The sequence below is a fragment of the Sminthopsis crassicaudata genome, chromosome 4 (assembly GCF_048593235.1).
Source record: "Sminthopsis crassicaudata isolate SCR6 chromosome 4, ASM4859323v1, whole genome shotgun sequence".
NCBI lineage: Eukaryota > Metazoa > Chordata > Mammalia > Dasyuromorphia > Dasyuridae > Sminthopsis > Sminthopsis crassicaudata.
The window spans coordinates 400,281,249-400,304,040 of record NC_133620.1 but is presented as its reverse complement, the minus strand read 5'-3'; the positions used below and the strand labels follow the sequence as shown (position 1 = coordinate 400,304,040).

Here is a 22,792-nt window from a genome sequence, read left to right as displayed (position 1 = left end):
GCTGTTATATAATATAGCTTTAGATCAGGTACACCTAGATCACCTTCATCTGACTTTTTTTTCATTAGTTCCCTTGCAATTCTCGACCTTTTATTTTTCCATATGAATTTTGTTGTTATTTTTTCTAGGTCATTAAAATAGTTTCTTAGGAGTCTGATTGATTTAGCACTAAATAAATAGATTAGTTTGGGGAGTATTGTCATCCTTATTATATTCGCTTGGCCTATCCAAGAGCACTCAATGCTTTCCAATTATTTAAATCTGACTTTATTTTTGTGGCAAGTGTTTTGTAATTTTTCTCATATAATTCCTGACTATTCTTTGGTAGATGGATTCCCAAATATTTTATACTCTCAACATTTGTTTGGAATGGAATTTCTCTTTGTATCTCTTGCTGTTGCGATTGTTAAAATTCTTAATGGTGTGGCAAAGACTAGGACCCATTATGTGTAAAATTCTTGGTTCTACCTCATCTTTGTGACCAAGATAGTGTACTGTCTTTTGTCAAATCTCTGCCTTCTTATCCTTATATAATCATCATTTAAGAATTTGTTCCATTTTTGTTGTGGCCATGAGAAGCCTCAAACAATGTCAGAAATCATGCTGGTCTCATGTCACCTGGATACTCACTCCCCTGCAAAAGACAATTTGGTCACTGTAGTATTTCCCTCATTACTGATGTCCTTATGTTTACTGTAGGTCCAGTAGAAAAGTTGATTATAAATCTATTGGAGAAATCTGAGGGATACACAAATGGCCTAGTCTTATCTCTTTGTACAGTTAGGTATCAGAGTCAAGTTCTATCCTGTAATATGGTCTTGAAAGACCAGGATTATGTTCCCATTGCCTTCATCCCATTACTGAACATAAGTAAAAATTTGGTAAAAAAAAACAAAACAAAACAAAACAAAAAACTTGTTGGTACATTTCTATTTAGATCTCCTATAGATAAGGATGTTTTACAATAAGGTTGTACCAAGTAAGATTTGTTCAATTTTCAATGTGAACATTTAGACCTCAGAAACTGGCAAATGTTAAAATCAAGGTTTAATTGATGCTTTAAAAAAAAACTGACAACACTTAAAGTGATGAAGATTATTCAGATTAAATTTAAAAGTATTTTCTGCATGCTTTTTTTTCCTTCAGAGAGTTGGTTATGAAATATTTACCAGCATATCACTCCTCACAGGCTTCTTTGTCTTCTTGGGCAGTCCTGGATAAATATAATTTATTGGTATTTCCTTTTTATTATATCTATTGTTTTAAAAAATATTTATGGGGTGGTTTTTCAGAGTATTTTCTTTGATTAATTCCTTTTAAATAAATGATTATAATTATTATAATTGGTATCATTTGTATAATCTTTTAAAATACACAAGACATTTTATACATGATTTTAAGTGTACATCCCAAACCTTAACAAGAACAATATAAAAAAAAAAAGCTCAAATTACCAAACAACTAAGCATTAGTATAGTTATGCTTAAGATTTTGCAAGCAAGTCTTCAGCAATATGTGAACTTATAATTAAGAGCAGAATGCTTTTCAAAAAGGTAGAGGAACCAAGGACCAAATTGTCAAGATTTTCTGAATTATGGAGAAATAAATCAAGGGTGTTACAGAAAAACATCTTCTGCTTCACTGACCATACTAAAGCCTTTAACTGTGGATCATAACAAAATATGGCAAGTTCTCAAAGAAATGGAACTATCAAATCATCTTACTTGTCTGCTGAAGAATCTATGCTAGTCAAGAAGCAACAATTAGAATCAGACATGAAACAACTAATTAGTTTAAGATTGGGAAAGATATATAACAAGGTTGTATATTGTCACCTTATTTATTTATCTTATATGTAGAGAGTATATCATGGGAAATGTGAGGCTGGAGGGATCAAAAGCTAGAATTATGGTTGCCAAGGAGAAATATCAATAACTTCAGATATGCAGACAATCCCACTCTGAAAGCAGAAAATGAAGAAGAATTAAGAAGTTCTTGATGAGGGTGAAAGAGGAAGGACATGAAATCTGGCGTGAAATTTAACACTTGAAACATTAAAACATTCAACAAAACTAAAATATGGCAACTGATCCATCACTTTTTGGCAAAGAGGAAGATGTTTCTGCTTTTTAGTATGCTGTACATGTTTGCCACACAACACTGGCTTAGGGGCTCTAGAAAGCACAGTACATTTTGTCACCCCAACTTGGGGGCTCTAGAAAGTAGCACACAACAAATATCAATGCTAAAATTTTAAATAACATCTTAGCAAGGAGGTAATAACAATATATTACACAGATCATATACTATCACCAGGTTCAAGTTATACCAAGAATGCAAGGCTGGTTCAATATTATTAGAAAAACTATGGCATAATTATCAATCACAAAAACAACAAAAATTACATAGTTTTTACAATAGGTGAAGAAAAGACTTTTAACATCATACAACATTTGTTCCTATTAAAAAACATTAGAAAGCAAAAATGATAACTAGTAGTTATCTAAAATGAAGAGCAATAATCTCTAATATGATCAAGGAAGAAGCAAAAATATCAATGATAGCCTCTGTTGTTCAATACTGTATTAGAAATGCTAGTTTTAGCAATAAGATAATATAAAAAACAAAGAAATTAGAAGAATAAAAATGGGCAATGAGGAAATAAAACTATTATGATTTGCAGGTAATATTATGGCATATTTAAAGAACAATGGATATCAACTGAAAATTTGGTTGAAATAATGATCAACTTTAGCAAAGTAAGAGGATATCAAATAAATCCATATAAATTATCAAAATTTCTATGACAACAAAACCCATGAGAAAAATAGAAAGAAATTATGTTTAAATAACTGCAGGCAATATAAGTCTACCTTCAACACAAACTCAGGGACAATATGAACGTGATTATAAGACACTTCACCCTAAAGGATCTAAACGAATGGAGAAGTATTATTCATGTGAAGATTGAATAATATTGATAATTGTACCTAAATTAATTTGTGTTTTCAGTGTCATACTAATTAAATGACTAGATTTGGTAGAAAAAATAACAAAATTCAAGTCTTCATCTTAATAAATTTCTTTGAAGCTTTTGAACTACTATCGACTACTATCTTCTGGATACTCTTCTCTTCTTTCAAGTTTTTGTGACACTATACTGGTTTTCCTCCTCCTTGTCTGCTTACTCTTTCTCAGTCTCTTTTTGTTTCTCTTTAATCTCTTCATTCAGGGAGTACCCACTAACTGCAGGTGTCCATCCCCCAAGGCTTTATCTTGAGCCCTCAGGCTTTTCCCTCTATATTATTTCATTTGGAAGATAGCCTCAATTACCCTGAATTCAATTACCATCATTATGCCAATGATTTTCAAATGTATGTATCCAAGCCCTAATTTCTCTGCTAACTTCCAGTCTTGACTTCCTTTTAAACATATCAAACTAGGTATCTTAATGCCAATCTTAAACTCAGTGTATACAATATTAAATTTCTTTTCTTTCCCTCATCTCCCTTTCTCTCAGGTCTTCCCCCTTTTCCTAATTTCCCTATTACCTTTAAGGATACCACTACCTTTCCAGTAAACCCAAACATGCAACATAGGCATCACTTTCAAATCTTAACATTCATTCCCTTCCTCATATTAAATTGGTTGCCCAGTCCTATCAATTCTATCTTTACAATATATCTTATATATGCCCTTTTAAATTTTAGCAAAAGTCCTACGTTCATAAGAAGTCTTTCCTAGCACTCCTCAATCAGAGTGCCTTCTTTCTGAGAAAATACCCAAATTATCCTGATTATATCTTGTCTGCATATAGTCACTGCATGTTTTTTCCCTATATTAGAATTGTATAGGCAAAGTGCATTTCTTGCTTTTCTTTCTGTATCCCGTGCTTTTTACAATTTCTGGCATGTAGCAGGGACTTAACGTTTACTGACTGAAAACTCAAGGTACCAGAAGTAAGTAATGTCAACAGACTGCATCTTTATTCCTCTGAGACAATTAGTCGTAAGTATGGTTTAAATGCCTCCTGAAGAAAAACTAGCCTAATCTACATGATGGTTAGGGAGAAGAAGGAATTTATATATCTCTCATCACACTATTTATTCTGTGTATATGCAGAAAATATAAAGTTCTGTTGTGCCACAGTCTCCTTGAGCTGTTCTACCTCAGTTTCCCTGCACTAGTTTCCCTCATTGTCCTGACTGAGTTTCCATGAATTGTTCTATCTCAGTTTCCTTAACTGTTCTGCCTCAGTCCCCTAAGTCATAAAAATCCCCCTGGTTCATTAAGACTAAGGACCATTTGCTCTAAGGTTATAAATTGTCAATGGGAGATGAGGAGCAGACTCCTGACTCCTTCCTGACTCCTAGCTCCTTCTGCCCCCAAGAATTTATGACACTGCCCCTCTAAAATATTCCAAAAGATAAGACTATCACCGATGCTTCACTGACATCTTTATTTCTGTTATTCAAACATCCTGACTCTGGCTTTTAGTAAAAGTTTATAACTTCCCCCCCCATCTTGATTTTCCCACTTTTCCTCTCCTTTGTCTGAAGAGCTATAAAAGTGTTTATCGTTCCCCCATTCATTACTGGATACTTTGAGACAAGAGTCCTGTCCAGTCAATTAAACTCTCCAATTAATAAAATATTTTAAAAGACTCTCTAATCTCTATCTTGCCTCAGTTTTTCTGGCATTACAGTTCTCTGCTCTGTTGAACATAAGTTCTTTGAGAAAATTGTAAAAATGATTTTATTTCTTATCTTTCAATCTGTTTCTAATGTAATGACTGGTACATAGTAGGCATTTAATAAATGCTTGCTAACCAACTGAAAAAACAAATTAGGGAAGAAGGGAAAGAAACATGATTGAGAAAGATGAAGCAATATGAGTGACATATCATGGTTGGGACATACTTCTCGAGGAAAAGCCAAAGTTATACCAGTAAGAGATAGAGTACTAGGTAATTGAAAATCACTTGCCCAAAGACCCTGTTGATAGAATTCTGACAATAATTATATCACACTAAATTTTTACAGACACCATATGTGGAAGCTAATAAGATATATATTTATTCTTTAGAAAGAAGACCCTATGAGGAAAATGTATAAGATAAAATTTAAATCGAAATAAATAATCTATAATTATAGGTATCTTTTCTTCCCACAAATACAACAAATGGTGATTTATTTTAATATCTAAAGCTATGTTAATGAAAAGGCAAATTGTAATAGAATAAAAGGTAAACTCCAACAGTAATTAAGAGATTTTAATTCTAATTTATAATTTAACATAAACCAGCTATTAAATCTTGTTTAATCATTTCATTTGTTTGGGCCTTAGTTTCTATGTATAAAATGAAAAAGCTGAACTAGATGATCAATTAATTACCATATAAAATTTTATAACATATGATAAAAATTAGTTTAAAAACACTCCCCAAAATATTTTAAAATGCACATGTATCTTAAATGAAAAAAGTAATATTTCTTGAAAATATTAAAGGGATATAAGAGATTATTTTAAATGGCATACACAATTCCACTATACTATACTACTACTACTACTACTACTACTACTACACTATACTACTAGGACAACATTGAAAGAATGGCATCTGCAAACAGAGAAATACATTTTACTTAATTTATAAATACTCTGAAGAACCAATTCTGTCCACAAAAAAGTATTAATGATAAACTATGGAAATTTACCTGTTATTTGTTTCCTCAACTTCTCAATTTCTTCTTTTAAGTTTCTTATTTCTAAATCTTTATTGGCAGTCAATGGACCATCTACAGTTGAATATTGCAGAGCCTGGACAGTCTGTGTTGATTCTTTAAAAACAGAAGGAAAAATAAGATAATAGTGACTCATGTGCATTTTATGAACAACATGAACAGATATGTGGAAAAATACTTAGAGAATTAATGACAAAGTTGAGACATATGAATATTTTGATTACAGTACAATATTCTCATTTGTGTTTTCATTCTAGACATCTGAGGAACATATGCTGAATTAATTTGAATAGTATCATGTCCATAACTTGAAATCAATTCCAAATTCAAAGGACCAGCTCTTTCCTTTGACTACAGTGGCCTCATATTTGTATCTTCCTCAAACCTTAAGATCTCCTTCTCAGGTCACTGAGTACCTCCTCAAACTCCAATTTGAGAAAGCACTCACACTAGTCATGCTCTCTTCAAAGAGGAACCAAAGCTTATCTCTCAATTATTTCTTCACTTTTCCCCTGAGCTTGTAAGGAAAAGACAACAAGAGATAGATATTACACTTTTATGCACTTCATAGAGCAGCCCTACTGCCTTGCATATTATTTCTCAGGTTAGTGGTTCCATACCTCCATAGCTATATTATAGTGAGTGACTACATGCCTTCCCTGTTAAAATAGAGCTAGTTTCATTCAGAAATCAATTCCACTCTATCTCTTTCCAGATATCTCTGATAATATTTGCCCATATTTTTCCTATTTTTTTTTCTTTATTTTGAATCTGGTTTGTATATATTCATATATTCCCATTTTCTCCATTTTCATAGTACAAGCTCCTTGAGAAAAGGGACCATTTCACTTTTATTGTTGAACCTCTAGAGCCTAGCACTGTCTACCTATCAAATATGATGTGCTTAATTTTTGCATGCAGATTGAAAAATATTTCTCAAACATCATTTTTATGATACTGGCTTGCATCTCTGCCTGTTGCTATGCCGTGCAAAAATTAAGCTTTTAAATTTGAGAGTTCTCTTTCTCTCTTTAGGTATCAACAGGGTAACAATGGCTCAGCTCTGAACATTCAATTTCTATTTACAATTTGATTATTTTTCAGGTAACAAAAATCTTGTACCAAATGCAAATAATGGAACAGCTAATAGGGCACCGGACCTAAAGTAAGGAGCGCCTGAATTCAAATCCAGCCTCCAGCACTTAACATTGACTAGCTATGTGACTCTGAGCAACTCTAATTGCCTCACAGAAAAACCCACTCCAAAACCAAACAACAAATACAACACACTCAATAACCAGGTGGATATTAAAAAATGTTAGGCATTGAAAACTAAAACATCATGTCAGCATAAATAGGGATGACTTCTTTGTAATAGGAAAAATTAATTTAAAATATTTTCTTAAAATATTAGGCATAACAATACTATACAAAAATTCCAAATTAATGAAGGCATTGTATACCAGTTTAATTCCAAAGACTGTATCACTACCTTAAAAAATTCTTTACCTTGAAGTTTTCTACTAAGTTCAAGTTTTTCCTGTTCAAGACGTCTTATTCTCCGTTCATAAGCTTCAGTTGCTAAACTGTCCTCCAAAGTTCGCTGAATATTGACATCAACATCCATTGAGGGAGGGCCAGCTGTAACTCTTAAACAACTTCGATCTGAGAGAACACTGAAGAAAAGAGAAAATAACTTGACATCATTTTAAGAAGAAAAGTTTGAAGATAAGGAAAAAACAAGGTGGTTCATGATTTATAAGTTTCCTATTTAACAACATAGATTAATAAGGAAAATTTAAATAGAAAAATTGACTTCCTTTATTTAGTAGAACTATTTTAATAAAAACATGTTAACAAAGTTTCCTTAAATAGGCTTCTAAAACTAACAATCCATGAAACAAGGAAAAGTACATAATAGTCCCTAATCCTTTGCAAGACCTTTCTGATTCAACAGGAAAAGTGTCAGAGGGGCAAAAAAGGCATCAGAAGATTACAAGAAACAGTTTTTAGAGCTTAAAAACATATCAAATGCAAAGAATGTGGGATGATGGCATACAGCTAAAGTCATATCTTAAGTATTGGTAATGTCAGGGGAAACTAAGTAGAGCTCCATTAAGCTCAGCAGACAACCTGGGATATACTTTTGGAATAACATGAACAAAAATCCTATAGAATGGGTGGGTCACAGGTGGGCTGTGACTTGCCTAGCAGAAGAGAGTTGATTTAATGAGATCACATGAGATCACAGAATTCACTGTATTTCATATAAATACATATACTCATATAAATACATATAAAATTTAACAGAGCTGTTGGTTCTCTAAATGTGAAATCACATTGTTTAATAGCCCAAGAATAAAACATATAGTTGGAGAAAGTGAATTATATTAATCAACATTCTCACAATAAGCAAAATGAAGTGGGGGGTGGGGGTGGAAACAGGCTATAGCTAAATGAAGGAAGGTTTTCAGTTTCTCTTTGGAAAGCCAAAAAAGGGAATTGATAGCCAGTTCTACTCTAACCAGAGTTAATAGGAAACAACATATGATGGGATAAGAGCACAATGGAGATAATTGTAGATTATGCACTATATATCTGTTGTGAAGAATGAAGAGATAGAAATTTTATTCTGAAATCATGAAAAGTCTCCAAATTAAATCAATTTATACTAAACATGAATTAGAAGTGTGTTCAAATATATTTTCAGAAATTTAAAAATATCTAACCAAAATTTTCTATTGAGAAGTCTTGAGATAAATCCTGAAAAACTGGATTAATTATTCAATAATAAAAAATTTTATATACTATTAATAGCACCAACATTTTTAAAATTAGAAGGATCTCTAGTAGTGTAAACTGTGAGCTTTTTTTTTTTGTTTTTCTTTCCAGATTATTTTACCTTCCGAATACAATTCTTCCTTTGCAACAACAACAACAACAAAATTCGGTTCTGCACATATATATTGTACCTATAAGATATTTAATATGTATGGGAATGCCTGCCATCTAGGGGAGGGGGTGGAGGGAAGGAGGGGAAAAAATTCGGAACAGAAGGGAGTACAATGTTGTAAAAAAAGAAAAAAAAATTACCTATGCATATGTACTGTCAAAAAAAATGTTATAATTATAAGAAAAAAAAAGAAAAGAAAGGAAAAAAAAGGATTTCTAGTAGATCATCTTAAATTTAAAAATTTTAAACATATCATTTTGCTTTTAGCCTAGCAAAACTTTTTTTTTTTTAAATTTCAAACTTACCAACTACTAGTATATGTAAAACCAACAAATGGTAGATGGTGACCAGAGAATGCAGTATGGGTTGGAGGGGGCATCGTTTCCTGAAAAGGAAAGAACAGAGGATGAATGAATAAGTATTACCAGCAGAATGTGTCACAGAAATTAATTTATATTCATATATGTTTTAATAAATTTAAGACTGCTTTGATATTGCTACTTTACCCAGCTAAAAGTAGACTGTAACATTTCCATGCTTTAGCAGAATATCTTTCATTATTTGCTAAGGCGAAACAAATTTCATCACTTGATATTCAGCTTTCTGTTGGCAAGTCTACCTAGACTTAAGCTGGTTCTCAAATGAGTCAGTATTACTGGGAAAGTTATTCTAGACGCTAATGGGACTATAAACAAATTGACTGTGGCTTAGCTCTCAAAAAACAGTAAGAATGTTATTCTTCTTGTGATCTGGTCACCAACTACCTACCTGCCCAGTCTAACTGGTAAAGGACAAGAGACTTACACACTTCCCACCACTTAGTAATAATCAAATTAACATCATAACAGGGGATAGGGACAGTGACCTCTACTATAGAAGACAAGTAAATCAATTATGCCTCAGGTCTAGAACCGGTAGGGGAACAGATCCTATGCACACTACCATGTGGACTCTATTTACCTCCAAGCAACCTAGAAAATAAGTTCTTTCTAGAGCCAAGATTCTCACTCCATTCCACCAAATAAAATTAATATAATACTTGGTACCAGTGGACTAGCTACCATTGCCACTAAGAAGAGTGAGAAGTCTATAATTCAATAACTAAAAAATGCTCTTCCTCCCTCCTTTCTCACTATCTTGATTTATCAGTAAAAGCTACCCAGATTTATGATGCTTCCTCAGTTAGACAACGAGCATCCTTCTCAGTGTTAGCCCTTTCCAAGTCCCTGTCTGAATGTGTCCTTCACTATCATCAGGGTGTCTGGAATTCCTTTACATATATTTACTCTCATATACCATAATTTATCTATACACAAAGAAACCTGGTTCCTCTGAGAGGTGCCTTTTATTTATTTATTTATTTTTCTTTCTAAATCACTCAGCATCATTCATGTAAGTCTCTCCAAGCCTCTCTGTATTTCTCTTGTTGGTCATTTCTTATAGAACAATAATATTCCATAACATTCTCATGCCATACCATAATTTACCCAAGCATTCTCCAATTGATGGGCATCCATTCATTTTCCAGCTTCTAGCCACTATGAAAAGGGCTGCCACAAACATTTTGGCACATATAGGTCCCTTTCCTTTCTTTAGTATTTCTTTGGGATATAAGCCCAGTAGTAGCACTGCTGGATCAAAGGGTATGCACAGATTGATAACTTTTGGGGCATAATTCTACATTGCTCTCCAGAATGGTTGGATTCTTTCACAACTCCACCAACAATATATCAGTGTCCCAGTTTTCCCACAGCCCCTCCAACATTCATCATTATTTTTTCCTGTCATTTTAGCCAATCTGACAGATGTGTAGTGGTATCTCAGAATTGTCTTAATTTGCATTTGAGAGGTGCCTTTTAAAAGTGAATTTAAGATTATTCAAAAGTTTGATATTTTCATTAAAAAATATTTCCATTAGATTAGGATTGTTTTTTTAAAGTAATTTTCTCATTTAGTCTAATTTGTTAATTGTCAGATATTGAAATTCAGTATTAAGAAATAAACACTATTGTTTCATTTGTCTCTAAACTTCTCATAAAAAAAATTTTACCTCCTCCTTTTTTTTCAGTTTTCTTTCACTAGTCACCCTCCAGAACAAGAGGTACATTCTCTTATGCAGTGTGGAATCGTATTGAGCACTTTCTCCCTTTGAGCTGCATATTATTTTTTTCTTAATTTTAACACAACTTTATTCTAGAGTCCTGGGTCACGCCTGGACGAGAAATCCTCATCTGCTTTTAACTATTAATTTCAAACTAATGGTAGACACTAACTTTCTTTTCTCCCATATCACAAAGTTTTAAATTTTTTCTTTTAGGAAACCAGTTAAGGGCAAAGGATCTTTATTGAAACAATCAAGAGCTTTCCATCAACACACTGGACCAGCAGAGTGGATACTCCTATAGGTTTGTTCATACCAGAAAGGTTTCAGACATGGGTCTACTGATAAATTGTGACTGCTTTCTGAGGACAAGTCAGTCCAATTATGTAAAAGGAGGCTTGTCACCTATAGGAAATGAATACTATGGCTATAAAAAATGATTTTTCAAAATGTTGCACAATCCTAATGGATAAACTCCATTTATTCTTAAAATGGTGAAAAAATTAAAGGGAAAGAGATTATAATGGCAAAGATGGTAAAAGAAAAAAATAATTAAGATTCAAAGGGCTGTGAGAAGATGCTAATAAATTGGAGATTCAATCTAACTCTTCTGATCAAAAAATTTAGAATTCCATTTGAAAAGTCAATAAAATGTAAACACTCTTCAGTCCAGTTATAGTACTACTGATCAAATAGCACAAAGAAACAAAAGACTGGAAGAAAAAATATCAACACTTCCAGACCTTACACTATGTTGTAAAGCAGTACGTAAAAGTAGTTAAATGCCCACTGTGTGCCATACATTATATTAAGCACTGGCCGCAGAAAAAGAAGCAATAAGAAGCATCTATGCCCTTAAGGACTTCATAGTGTAATTGTGGAAAGAAAGGGAAAACATTGTATATATAAAATATCCATATACAGAAAGACACAATTATAAAATATAAAGTCTCTAATCATGATTACATGAAATGAAAAGGATAAAAAGCAAAATTAAAATAACTAGGGAAAAAAAAGGATGAGTCAATTGTGAAAAAAATCTTTGTATAAAATATCTTTAATAAGGGACTGATACCCAAGATTTATAGAAAATTAATAAATATATAGATAAAAAGTCATTAAATCAATGGATTAAAGGTCAAAAAATATGAACAATGAATTACTTCTCAGAGAAATTGAAAATTGTTGATAATCACTTGAAAGAATACTCTGGGGATCACCAATTATAAATAATCAAGCTTGAGGCTTTATCTCACCTCCAAAAAAGTAGTAAAGATGACAAAAGACTGACAAAAGTCAAGATTGAGAGATGTTGTGGATAGACAGGCAAACAAATGGACTACTAATGGAACTGTAAATTGGTCTAATCGCACTGAAAAGTAATTAGAAATTAGGCAAAGAAAGTAACTGAAAATGAAAGTAAATGAAAACATCTTTTGACGCAGAAATTCCATTGCTAGGCATATATACTAAGGTTGATGACAAAAAAGAAGAAAAAAAGGTGGAAAAGATACTAAGTATAACAAAAATATTTATGATCAGATTTTGGGGGAGGATAAGGGATGGGAAGGTGAACATTGACCAAAAAGTGATTGAAAAATTATGTTACATAAATGATATGGAGCACATACAAATAATGACAAATTTAGACATCAGAAGGCATTAATAAATTTATGTTAACAAAGTAAACAAAAGCAATGTCTACCATAATGCAAACAAACAAAAAAGGTAGTAAATTCAGAAGAACTGCCCAGAGAATAAATTTTTTTAAATTCTTTGCTTTTACTATAGCAAATATTCTTTCAATTCGACTCCAAGAATCAAAACCATTGTCATAAACTGATCTCAAAGATACAATATTTTTTAATAGCATATGAGAGTATGACTGTATGATTCCATGGTAATATAGCTCCAAGAAGCTGAAGCATGTATAGTGGCCACACCCCAGTAAAACCATCTCAGCAGATGGGTTAAACCATATCAAGTGTAGCCAACCTATCAATGACTTAGGAGGATGTCTACACCTTAACAATATGAAGACCCTTCTCCAGGCAGAATGGACAGATGAAAACAATTTATTTCAATGGTCATGAAAGCAGCTGAAGCAGGCTTTGTGGAGCAGTGAAAGCTTGGTTAGACATTGAAGATGCCAAAGTTATCCATTGTACCCCAGGCCATCACCAAGCCAGTCTTGACTTTTTTCTTGCTACTTGACTTGGATGCCTCTGGAAGAGACAGTGAGGCTGATGACTACAATTGTACCTCACTTAAAATCAAAACATCAGGCTGTAATGTCACTGGTCCTCTTTGAAAAGAAGGTTATACAACAACTACTGAAAATAACTCTATAACTCATTCAATTAATTTATCTTCTTCCACTGGAAAAATATGAAGAATTTTTAGTAATGTTATAAAATGGTTTCAAAAACTCATGTAATGGGGAAGTTAGGTGGCGCAGTGGATAAAGCACCAACCCTGAAGTCAGGAAACCCGAGTTCAAATCTGGCCTCAAGACACTTAACACTTCCTAGCTGGGTGATCCTGGGCAAGTCTCTTAACCCCAACTGCCTCAGCAAAAAACCAAACAAACAAACAACAACAAAAAAAATCATGTGATGTCCTAAAAACAAACAATACATTCCTAATGGCAGCATATACTCATTGTAGATTTTGCTTTCTCTCCACTACACATTGGCTTATGGCATAAATAGAAATCAATATCACTACTCTGATTCAGGAAGACTTTTTTTTTTTTTTTTTTTTTTTTTTTTGTGATATTCTATTGCTTCCCTGATTGAATGAAATACTGGCTAAACAAAAAATTAAAGAAAAATTTTAAAAACCCAAAGAACAGAATAAAACTAAAAGGGAAACTTTGTGAGAGAAAACAGGTTGAGAAAATAAGACACCCAATGAGTTTTAATATATTTCTGTTCTTCTCTTATAAGATGACAAATGTGGCTGGTTGGTTCTGCAAAACTCTTTTTGATATGAGGGAGAGTTAAATAAGAGAAAATATTAATGTATGAAAATGACTTACACACAAAAAAAAACTAACATCAATAAAACTTCTAGAATTTAGAAAAGCAAAAAAGAGGGTGTTATTAATAAAATAATTTTTAGTCTGTCTAGAATCATGAGAGTACTTTAAATATGAAATCTATATTCAATGACAGACAAGTTGAGGGATTTCTAGAAAACAAATTAAATCAAACCTTTTTTAATTAAATGAAGCTAGGAAATTTAAAAAACACACCTAACAAGAAGGAAGGCTCACAGGTACTCCCTGTACAACAACAGCAGCAACAAAAACTGATCAAATTATCTGATTTCACTTTATATACCAGGATAATAAGAAACATCATAGAAAGCTCAGTCATCTGACCTTACACCATAAAAATGACTGCAATAAAAATCTGATAGAGAGGGTGAAGATATAAATAAATTTTTAAAAATTCAAGAAGATTCACTAAACTGAATTAACATATAACTTGAATTCTCTAGGCATAGATGGGAACTGAATAGGAGTGGAAAATATGGTTTAGGATTAGGAAACAAAAGAGGTCAAAATGTCATGAACCATATATAGGTCTTAGGCTATTTATTATTAATATTTTCTTCAAAAAGAAAGCTGAAAGTGTTGAATATAGTAAACATTAGATATAAAGTAAAATTAATTATATCTTAATAGACCTCCTCCCAATATATTTATCAACATGGAATTTTTCAAGGTATCCCAAATAAGCTCTTCAAGTTGCCTTAGGAGTTTAAAATTGAACTAAGGCATTTGGCATTACCTATATTATGGGTCTATAAGAAGATATTTAATTTGGCAGTGACATGCAGTCATAAAAGTGCTTCTCTAGACAATATTATTTCCTATACTCATGGCAAGATGATGTAATACTTCCTGGAAGGAGCAACAAAAATTAATAAATTCAATAAGCTACTAAATAATATTCAATAAGACATAAAACAGATTTATGCTGGCAAAAAATGTTTACCATTGTTATGGAGGAAGTACAAAAATGAGTATAAATAGAAGACTGATTTCCTAGAAATAATATACTTCTGTTTCCAGATCACATTCTATATTAATCATATTTCACCTGGATTATTACAACTACCTTATATGTGAACTTTAGGGAGAAGAGGAAAAATGGCAATATGTGAAGCATAATGGCAAATTAATGTCCTATAAGAAATTATAAACAAGATTATTTCAGAAAATCTTCAAAAATACAAATTGAGAAAGAGTGAAGTGAGCAAAACCAGGGAAACATTATATAAAATGGCAAGAGAATTATAAAGATACTAAGAATTCTGATCAAAGCATTGTAAAATGATGTAAGCATAAAAGACATATGAGAAGAAGGAACATGATTAGGCAATTAACCTGATATGATAAAGGACAAGGGAAATAGAAAAGTGAATGATTGCTTTAATGGTGCAAGCCTAAGCAAATGAAAGTAATGTTATCATAAAACAAAATAGGGTAAGGAATAGACATGGACATAGAGAATGTATTATACTGATGGAACACTGAGCTGGTGGAGTTGACTAGGTAATTTTCCTGTTAGGTAATAAAGTTCAGGAAAAAGACTAGAGCTGAATGTATAGATAGATATATCTATATGTAGGTGACAACTGAGCTCATAAAAAAGAATGAGAGATGATATAATGGCATACTTTAAGAATCCTAGAATATCAACTAAAAACCTAGTTGGAATTAATTAGCAACTTTAGCAAAGTGGCAGGATAAAAAAATAAACACACATCTACATATTACTAACAAAAGAACAAGAGACAGAAAGAAATTCCATCTAAAATAATTATAGACAATACAGTTGTTCAGTCTATCTGCCAACACAAACTGAGGAACTATATAAATACAATGGGAAAAAAAAACTACTTATATAGATACAGTTAGTTCTGAACAACTGGAGAAATATAACTGCTCATAGTTAGTCTAAACTAATATAACAATGACAATTCTACCCAAATTAATTTACCTATTCAGTGTCATGCCAATCAAACTATCCAAAATTATTTAATGGATCCAGAAAAAAACCACAAAAATTCATCTGGAATTTAATAGATCAATCATTGAATATTAATGGAAATAATGAAAAAAAAAAAAAGAAGAAGAAAAATGCTTGAAGGAAGGTGTTGTAACTGTACCAGTTATCTCAAACTGTATTATAAAACAGTAATTTATCAAAACAAAACAATCTGATACTGGCTAAGAAACAGAGTGGTAGATCAGGGGAATAGATTAGGTACACAGTAGTAAATAATCACAATAATCTAGTGTTTGGTAAACACAAAGATCCAAGTTTAGAGCACAAAAACTCACTATATGAAAAAAAAAAAAAAAAACAAACAAACAAACAAAAAAAAAACACTGGGAAAACCAAAAAACAATTTGGCATAAACAAGGTATAGACCAACATCTCCTACCATCTACCAAGATAAGGTAAAAATGGTTAAGAGGATGTAGAACTAAAGGATGAGACTATAAGCAAATTAGGAGAGCATGGAATGGTTTACCTGTCAGATTTATGGATAAGAAGAGAATTTTATGACAAAATAAGATATAAAATGGATAATTTTGATTACATTAAATTAAAAGGTTGGATTTTGTTTCTTTGTTTGTTTTTTTTTTAAATAAACAAAACCAATACAGTCAATAGTAGAAGAAAACCAGAAAATGGGGAAAACATTTCTTCCACAGCAAGTTTATCTGACAAGGGCTTCATTTCTCAGATACTACAGAAAAGTGAGTCAAAATTATAAGAATATGAGTCATTTCCCAATTGATAAATGATCAAAAGGAGCTTTCAGGCAGTTTTAAAATAAAGAAATAAGAGCAAAATATAGTCACATAAAATACTCTAAAATACTATTAGAGAATTATAAATATTAGAGAAATATAAATTAAAATTAAAATAACTCTGAGTTACTATCTCAGGTTACACCTATCATGTCAGCTAAAATTAACAGAAAAAGAAAATTACAAATGCTAGAAAAAGGTTTGTGGAAAAATAGGAACACTGACGAACTGTTGGTGGAATTGTGAACGGGTTCTAAACCTTCTGGAGAATAATTTGGAACTATGTCCAAAAAGGCTGTAAAATTATACATACTTTCTAACCCATCAATACCACTATGATGTTTACATCTCAAAGAGAACCCTTCCCCCAACAAAAAAATAAAGACTTATTTTACAAATTACAAAAATATTTAGAGCATCTCTTTTTGTAATGGCAAATAATTAGAAAGTAAGGGGATGTCCATCAATTGAAAAAAGACTGAACAAACTGTGGTATAAGATTGTGAAGAAATACTATTGTTAACTAATTGTTACAAGAAATGACGAGCAGGCTTATTTCTGAAAAACCTGAGAAGATTTACAGATGCAGAATGAAGTAAAGAAAATCAAGAGAGAATATCAGCACTATTGTAGGATGACAGACTGTCAATGATTTAGATAGTCTCAACACAAAGATCCAAGATAATTACCAAAAGACCTATAATGAAAAATGCTAATCACTAGCTTCAGAGAAAAAATGTAGTCTGAATGTAAATCAAAGTATATTTTTTTAAAATTATCTTTTTTTCATGTTTTCTTTCACAGTCAATATGACTCTTCTGGAAATACATTTTACATGACTGCACATGTATAATCTTTATCAACTTGCTTGCCTTCTCAAGGAAGGAGGAAGAAGGGAAGGGAAAGAAGGCTGAACACTGGAGAGATTATGGGCAATCCGATGGATTTTTGATTTTTCTATGTCAATCTGATAGCTTTTACTTTCAAACTTTGATTCAATGTACTTCAACAAAGATTTACTAAGAGCCTACTATGTATGGCACTGTGCTTGATGTTAAAGATATCACTTAGATATATTTGGATATTTGAACTGTGTCATGAGCCATTAATTAATGTCATTTCATTCTGTGTTACTGTAGACAAGAGGTCTATCCAACACTTTAAAGGTCATTCAACACTTCCCTGGATTTCATAAGATTGTCAGTAGAATATCTCAACGGTTACACTATCATCTCTTATTCTCATCTGGTTATAATATGACAATCTTCTTTTTCTATCATACGATTCTCTCTTGATGTCTTTTACTATTTTATTCAAAATTAATCAAAAGTTACATATTTGAACCTGCTCATGCTGACCATGGTTACGCTTGATGTTTTACTGCCTTATAACACTGGTAGAATATAGATATTAAAAAGTTGGTTTTGTTTCTGGGAGAAGTTTGGGTTCATTAAAGAAATTCTATAATCTATCCAAAGCAACCCCAATCCACTTTCATGCTCTTATTCATTTCTGGAATATTGTCCTTTTTTTTTAATTAAAGCTTTTTATTTACAAAACATATGCATGGATAATTGTTCAACACTACTCTTGCAAAACCTTGTGCTCCATATTTTCCCCCCACCCTCTCCTCTACATGGCACATAATCCATAATGTCCATTTAAATTTAAAGTCTATAGGCTGTTCTATGTAATAATTTGTGAAATAGAAATTCTTGTTTCATTTGTTTTTTTCTGTATACATGATTAGGCCAAAATGTGTCTGGTTTCATACAAAGATGACTAAGATATTACTCTTAAATATAATGAACTTATTATGTAATGGCAAATGTAGAAGAGATATGCCACTTCTACAAATAATTACAATGCAAAACATAATGTGATAAATGAAAAAGTGAAAACCAAAATGCTATCGGAAATCTGAGAATAAAGAGATCACTTTTAGCAAGGGGTAAATCTGTAGGTTTTCATGACACTGACCTCTTCTGGTTCTCCTCCTATTTCACCAATCCTCAATCTCTTGCTGCATCTTGGTCCAAATCTGGCCTGTTAAGCATGGGTGTCCCACAGGGCTTGTCCTGGACTCTCTCTTCTTTTTCCCTTTGTATATATTTCACTTGGCAATCTCATCAGCTCCCATGGATTCAGTTATCATCTCTGTGCTGATAATTATCATTATCATTTACTAAGCTGCCCAACCCTAACTCTCCCAACAGATGACTCTCAAAATAATATATCCAGCTTTTTTTTTTTCTGAAACTTAGTTCAAAATCATGAATTGTCTGCTGCCACTCTTCATGTGGATACCCCATAAAGTATCTCAATCTCAATACCATTGTGCTATTCAAAACAAAACTCATTCTCTTTTTCCCCAAAACACCATCTCTGCTTATATTACTTATTTCTATTGAGTATTCTACCATCTTCTCTCATTCACAGAGTTTTACAACTTCAGCATCATCACTGATTTTTCCTCCTCATCCATATCAGTCACCAAAATTTGTCTACTTTTATTTTCATAACATCTCTCATATTTCTCCCTTTTCACATAAATGACCACAACCCTAGTTAAAATTATATACCATACCTTACGTGGACTACTTTAATAGCTTCCAAATAAGCTTTCCTGTTTTTAGCCTCCCCTTTCATGAAGCAATCAAAATGATGTTCTTTAACTACAGGTCTGACCCTGTCACTAGGATTAAATAACAAAAACCCCACCATCCTTTAAAATAACAGTAACAAAATCTCCTTTTGTTTGGCATTTTAAATTCTTCAAAATTTGGTTTCAGCCTGTATCAAGACTTTTTTCACATTATACTTCCTCATTTCAGAATGATCCAGTCAAACTGGCCTATTTTCTAGCATTCAAATTAGGTTTTCAACTTCTCATCTCTCATACCTGGAATGTTCTCTCTCTTTATCCTCCCATATTGGCACCCTAATTTCTTGTAAGATTCAAGTACCACCTTTTATATAAGGCCTTTCTTGAGCCTCCCACTTATTCAATGATACTCCACACACCTTAATTCACTTTCTATATGTTTTTTTGTTTAGTTATATGTGCCCATGCTGTGTTTATTAGAATTTAAGTTTCTTAAATTTGAAATGTTTCATTTTTATCTTTGTAATATGAAGGCTTAGTATAGGGTAAATAACATAATTGTATTCAATAAATGTGTGTTAAACAGAATTGAATTGAACTAAATTCTAGATATAGGAACTGACAGTACTTATCCACCCACTTATCCACTCCTCTAAAGGAGGAAGAAACAAAGGTAACCCTGAGGTTATGAGCCTCAGGGACACTGAGAATGATGGTGACAAGATAAATATAAGTTAGAGGAAATGAGAATAGAATATTATTGAATTTTTATAAATGGGAATATTTAAACAAATCATTTCCCCCAGTGATACCAAAGGTATATATAAAAATGAATACAACAAATGCCTTTTGATAACAAATAAAAAGCCAGTAAATGAAACTCCTATAAACTATCAAATTCTTTAAAATATTCAACCATAAGGTAGATTTTAATTATAAAAGTAAAAAGTTTTCTTAATGTTATACTTACAGAATTCTTTAAACAATCATCATCAACATCAAAGTTTGAAGTATCCGTAGGACTGCTAACTTCTGGGATATAAGGTGCTTCACAGTTCCGAATATTATCCCAGTCAATGCCAGCAAAAAAGGGGTGATTTTTAAAATCTTCTATGCCATTTTGTCCAAGTCGATGTTCTCTGCTACAAATAAGCCTTCGAATAAGATCTTTAGCACTTTCGGACACATCTGTCACTTGAACTGGAAACTGAAATCTCTCCTAAAGATTGTAAAACATAAGTAAATCAAAAATATGAGATTCAGAATACAATATACATTCAATCACCATAATCAATAATGATAGAGTATGTCAATTAAGTTTAAAATATTTATATTAGCAATAAATCAACAGTGCTGAATTTATAGTCAGGAAAATACAGATTGAAATCCTACTTCTTATACTTATGTAATTCCATAACCATGTCAACTAAGTAACTTTTCTGAGTCTTAGTTTGTTCAACAGGTAGTTTTTTCCTCCCTTCCTCAGAGATAGTCTATGAAAGCATGATTTCAAGTACTACATATTAGATACTACTATTGTTATTGTGTATCTAGAACAAATAGAAGACTGTGCAAGATACTTGTGTTGATACAAAGTTGAGAGAAGACTTAGTATTTGATCCTCAAGGAGTTCATAATCATTAAAGGAAGATTTCTATGATACAAAATAACAGAAGATAAATATATAAAAGATTCTCTCTTAACCCTACCTTTCTTCCAAACTTCCCTATTTTTTTTTATTTTAATAGATTTATAACTTATTTAAGAGACCTCAGAGGTTATCAAATTCAATCTTCCTTATTCTGCATGTAAGAAAACTTAGTTGTCACAGAGACCGAATTATTTGCCTAAAATCATACAGATTAAGTGATCAAGATTTGAACCCTGATCTTCTGTCTCCAAATCCACAGTCCTTTCTGATTATGTCCCATGCCTTATTTTTTTTTATTATTATTATAGCTTTTTATTTACAAGATATATGCATGGGTAATTTTTCAGCATTGACAATTGTAAAACCTTTTGTTCCAACTTTTCCCCTCCTTCCCCCCATCCCTTCCTCCAGATGGAAGGTTGACCAATACGTGTTAAATATGTTAAAAAATATAAGTTAAATACAATATATGTATACATGGCCATATAGTTATTTTGCTGTACAAAAAGAATCGGACTTTGAAATCGTGTACAATTAGTCTGTGAAGGAAATCAAAAATGCAGGTGGACAAAAATAGAGGGATTGGGAATTCTATGTAGTGGTTCATAGTCCTCTCCCAGAGTTCTTTTGCTGGGTGTAGCTGGTTCAATTCATTACTGCTCTATTGGAACTAATTTGGTTCATCTCATTGTTGGAGAGGGCCACGTCCATCAGAATTAATCATCATATAGTGTTGTTATTGAAGTATATAATGATCTCCTGGTCCTGCTCATTTCACTCAGCATCAGTTCATGTAGGTCTTTCCATGAGACTCTGAAATCATCCTGCTGGTCAATATGGAATATTCCATAATATTCATATACCACAATTTATTCAGCCATTCTACAATTGATCGACATCCCTTCATTTTCCAGTTTTTGGCCACTACAAAGAAGACTGTCACAAACATTCTTGCACATACAGGTCCCTTTCCCTTCTTTAAGATCTCTTTGGGATATAAGCCCAGTAGTAACACTGCTGGATCAAAGGGTATACACAGTTTGATAACTTTTTGAGCATAAACTTCCCTATTTCTTGATCTTGCTTCTAATGATTAGGTTTGAAACCTAGAAGACAGCAATGATTCTTCCCTCTTCCTCTCCTCATCCTAACTAAACAGTGATCAATTCTTATAGATTCAACTTCAGTTATATCTCATATGTACCCTTATTTCCCCATTCATAAGAAGGTTTTCCTAAGGGGAATAATTAGGGCAGACTCTTTTGAGCTATTATCAAATATTAATAGAACAATTTTCATATGTTTCTAGGAAAAAATACAAAATACTCTGGCATTTAAATCTCTTTATAATATGGCCCTCTCCCATCTTTTAAAACTTAATTCATTATTCTTCTTCATACAGACTATGTTCCAGCTAAACTTGATGAACTTGACAATTTATCTTCTCTTTCTATGCCTGGAACTCAGAGCTTCCTCAAATCTATGAATTCTTTATTTGCTACAAAATTCCATTTAGGTGCCATCTTCTATATCAAAGCTCCTTAAACTGTGGGTTATGACCTAATACAGGGTTATGTTATGGGGGGAGGAGTTTTTGCAAAATTATGATTTACTTTCAATAAATGTTTGATATGTATACTTATTTTATATACCTGTATATCTCTCAGGTGAAAAGAGTTCCCAAGTAGCAAAAGTTTAAGAAGCATAATCCTATTTCTTTTCCCATATCCCCATGATGGGGGTGAACCCTGCAACTGTATCCCCTTTAATCTGTAAAAGAAGGGTGATTGGGGTCTCAAGCTTTCCCCTGGGAAAAGCATATCTTCCTAGACAAAGCCTTCCCAAGTTAAGTGGCTTCATTCAATTAGAGATCTTGGTCAAATCACCCCCGCCCCCCATAGAAAC

The 22,792-nt window shown here is 32.3% G+C and overlaps 1 protein-coding gene across 12 annotated transcripts in view; it reads right to left on the bottom strand.

Moving 5' to 3' along the window:
• Positions 1–22,792, bottom strand: part of CDC42BPA (CDC42 binding protein kinase alpha) — a 328,754-nt gene that overhangs the window by 119,318 nt on the left and 186,644 nt on the right. For all 12 annotated transcript variants that reach the window (XM_074262585.1, XM_074262586.1, XM_074262589.1 and 9 more), the window contains exons 8-11: positions 20,207–20,455; positions 9,003–9,082; positions 7,254–7,420; positions 5,718–5,840 (exon numbers count right to left, since the gene is read on the bottom strand). In XM_074262585.1, the coding sequence (XP_074118686.1) occupies positions 5,718–5,840; positions 7,254–7,420; positions 9,003–9,082; positions 20,207–20,455 (619 nt within the window). The remainder of the gene's footprint in view (positions 1–5,717; positions 5,841–7,253; positions 7,421–9,002; positions 9,083–20,206; positions 20,456–22,792) is intronic.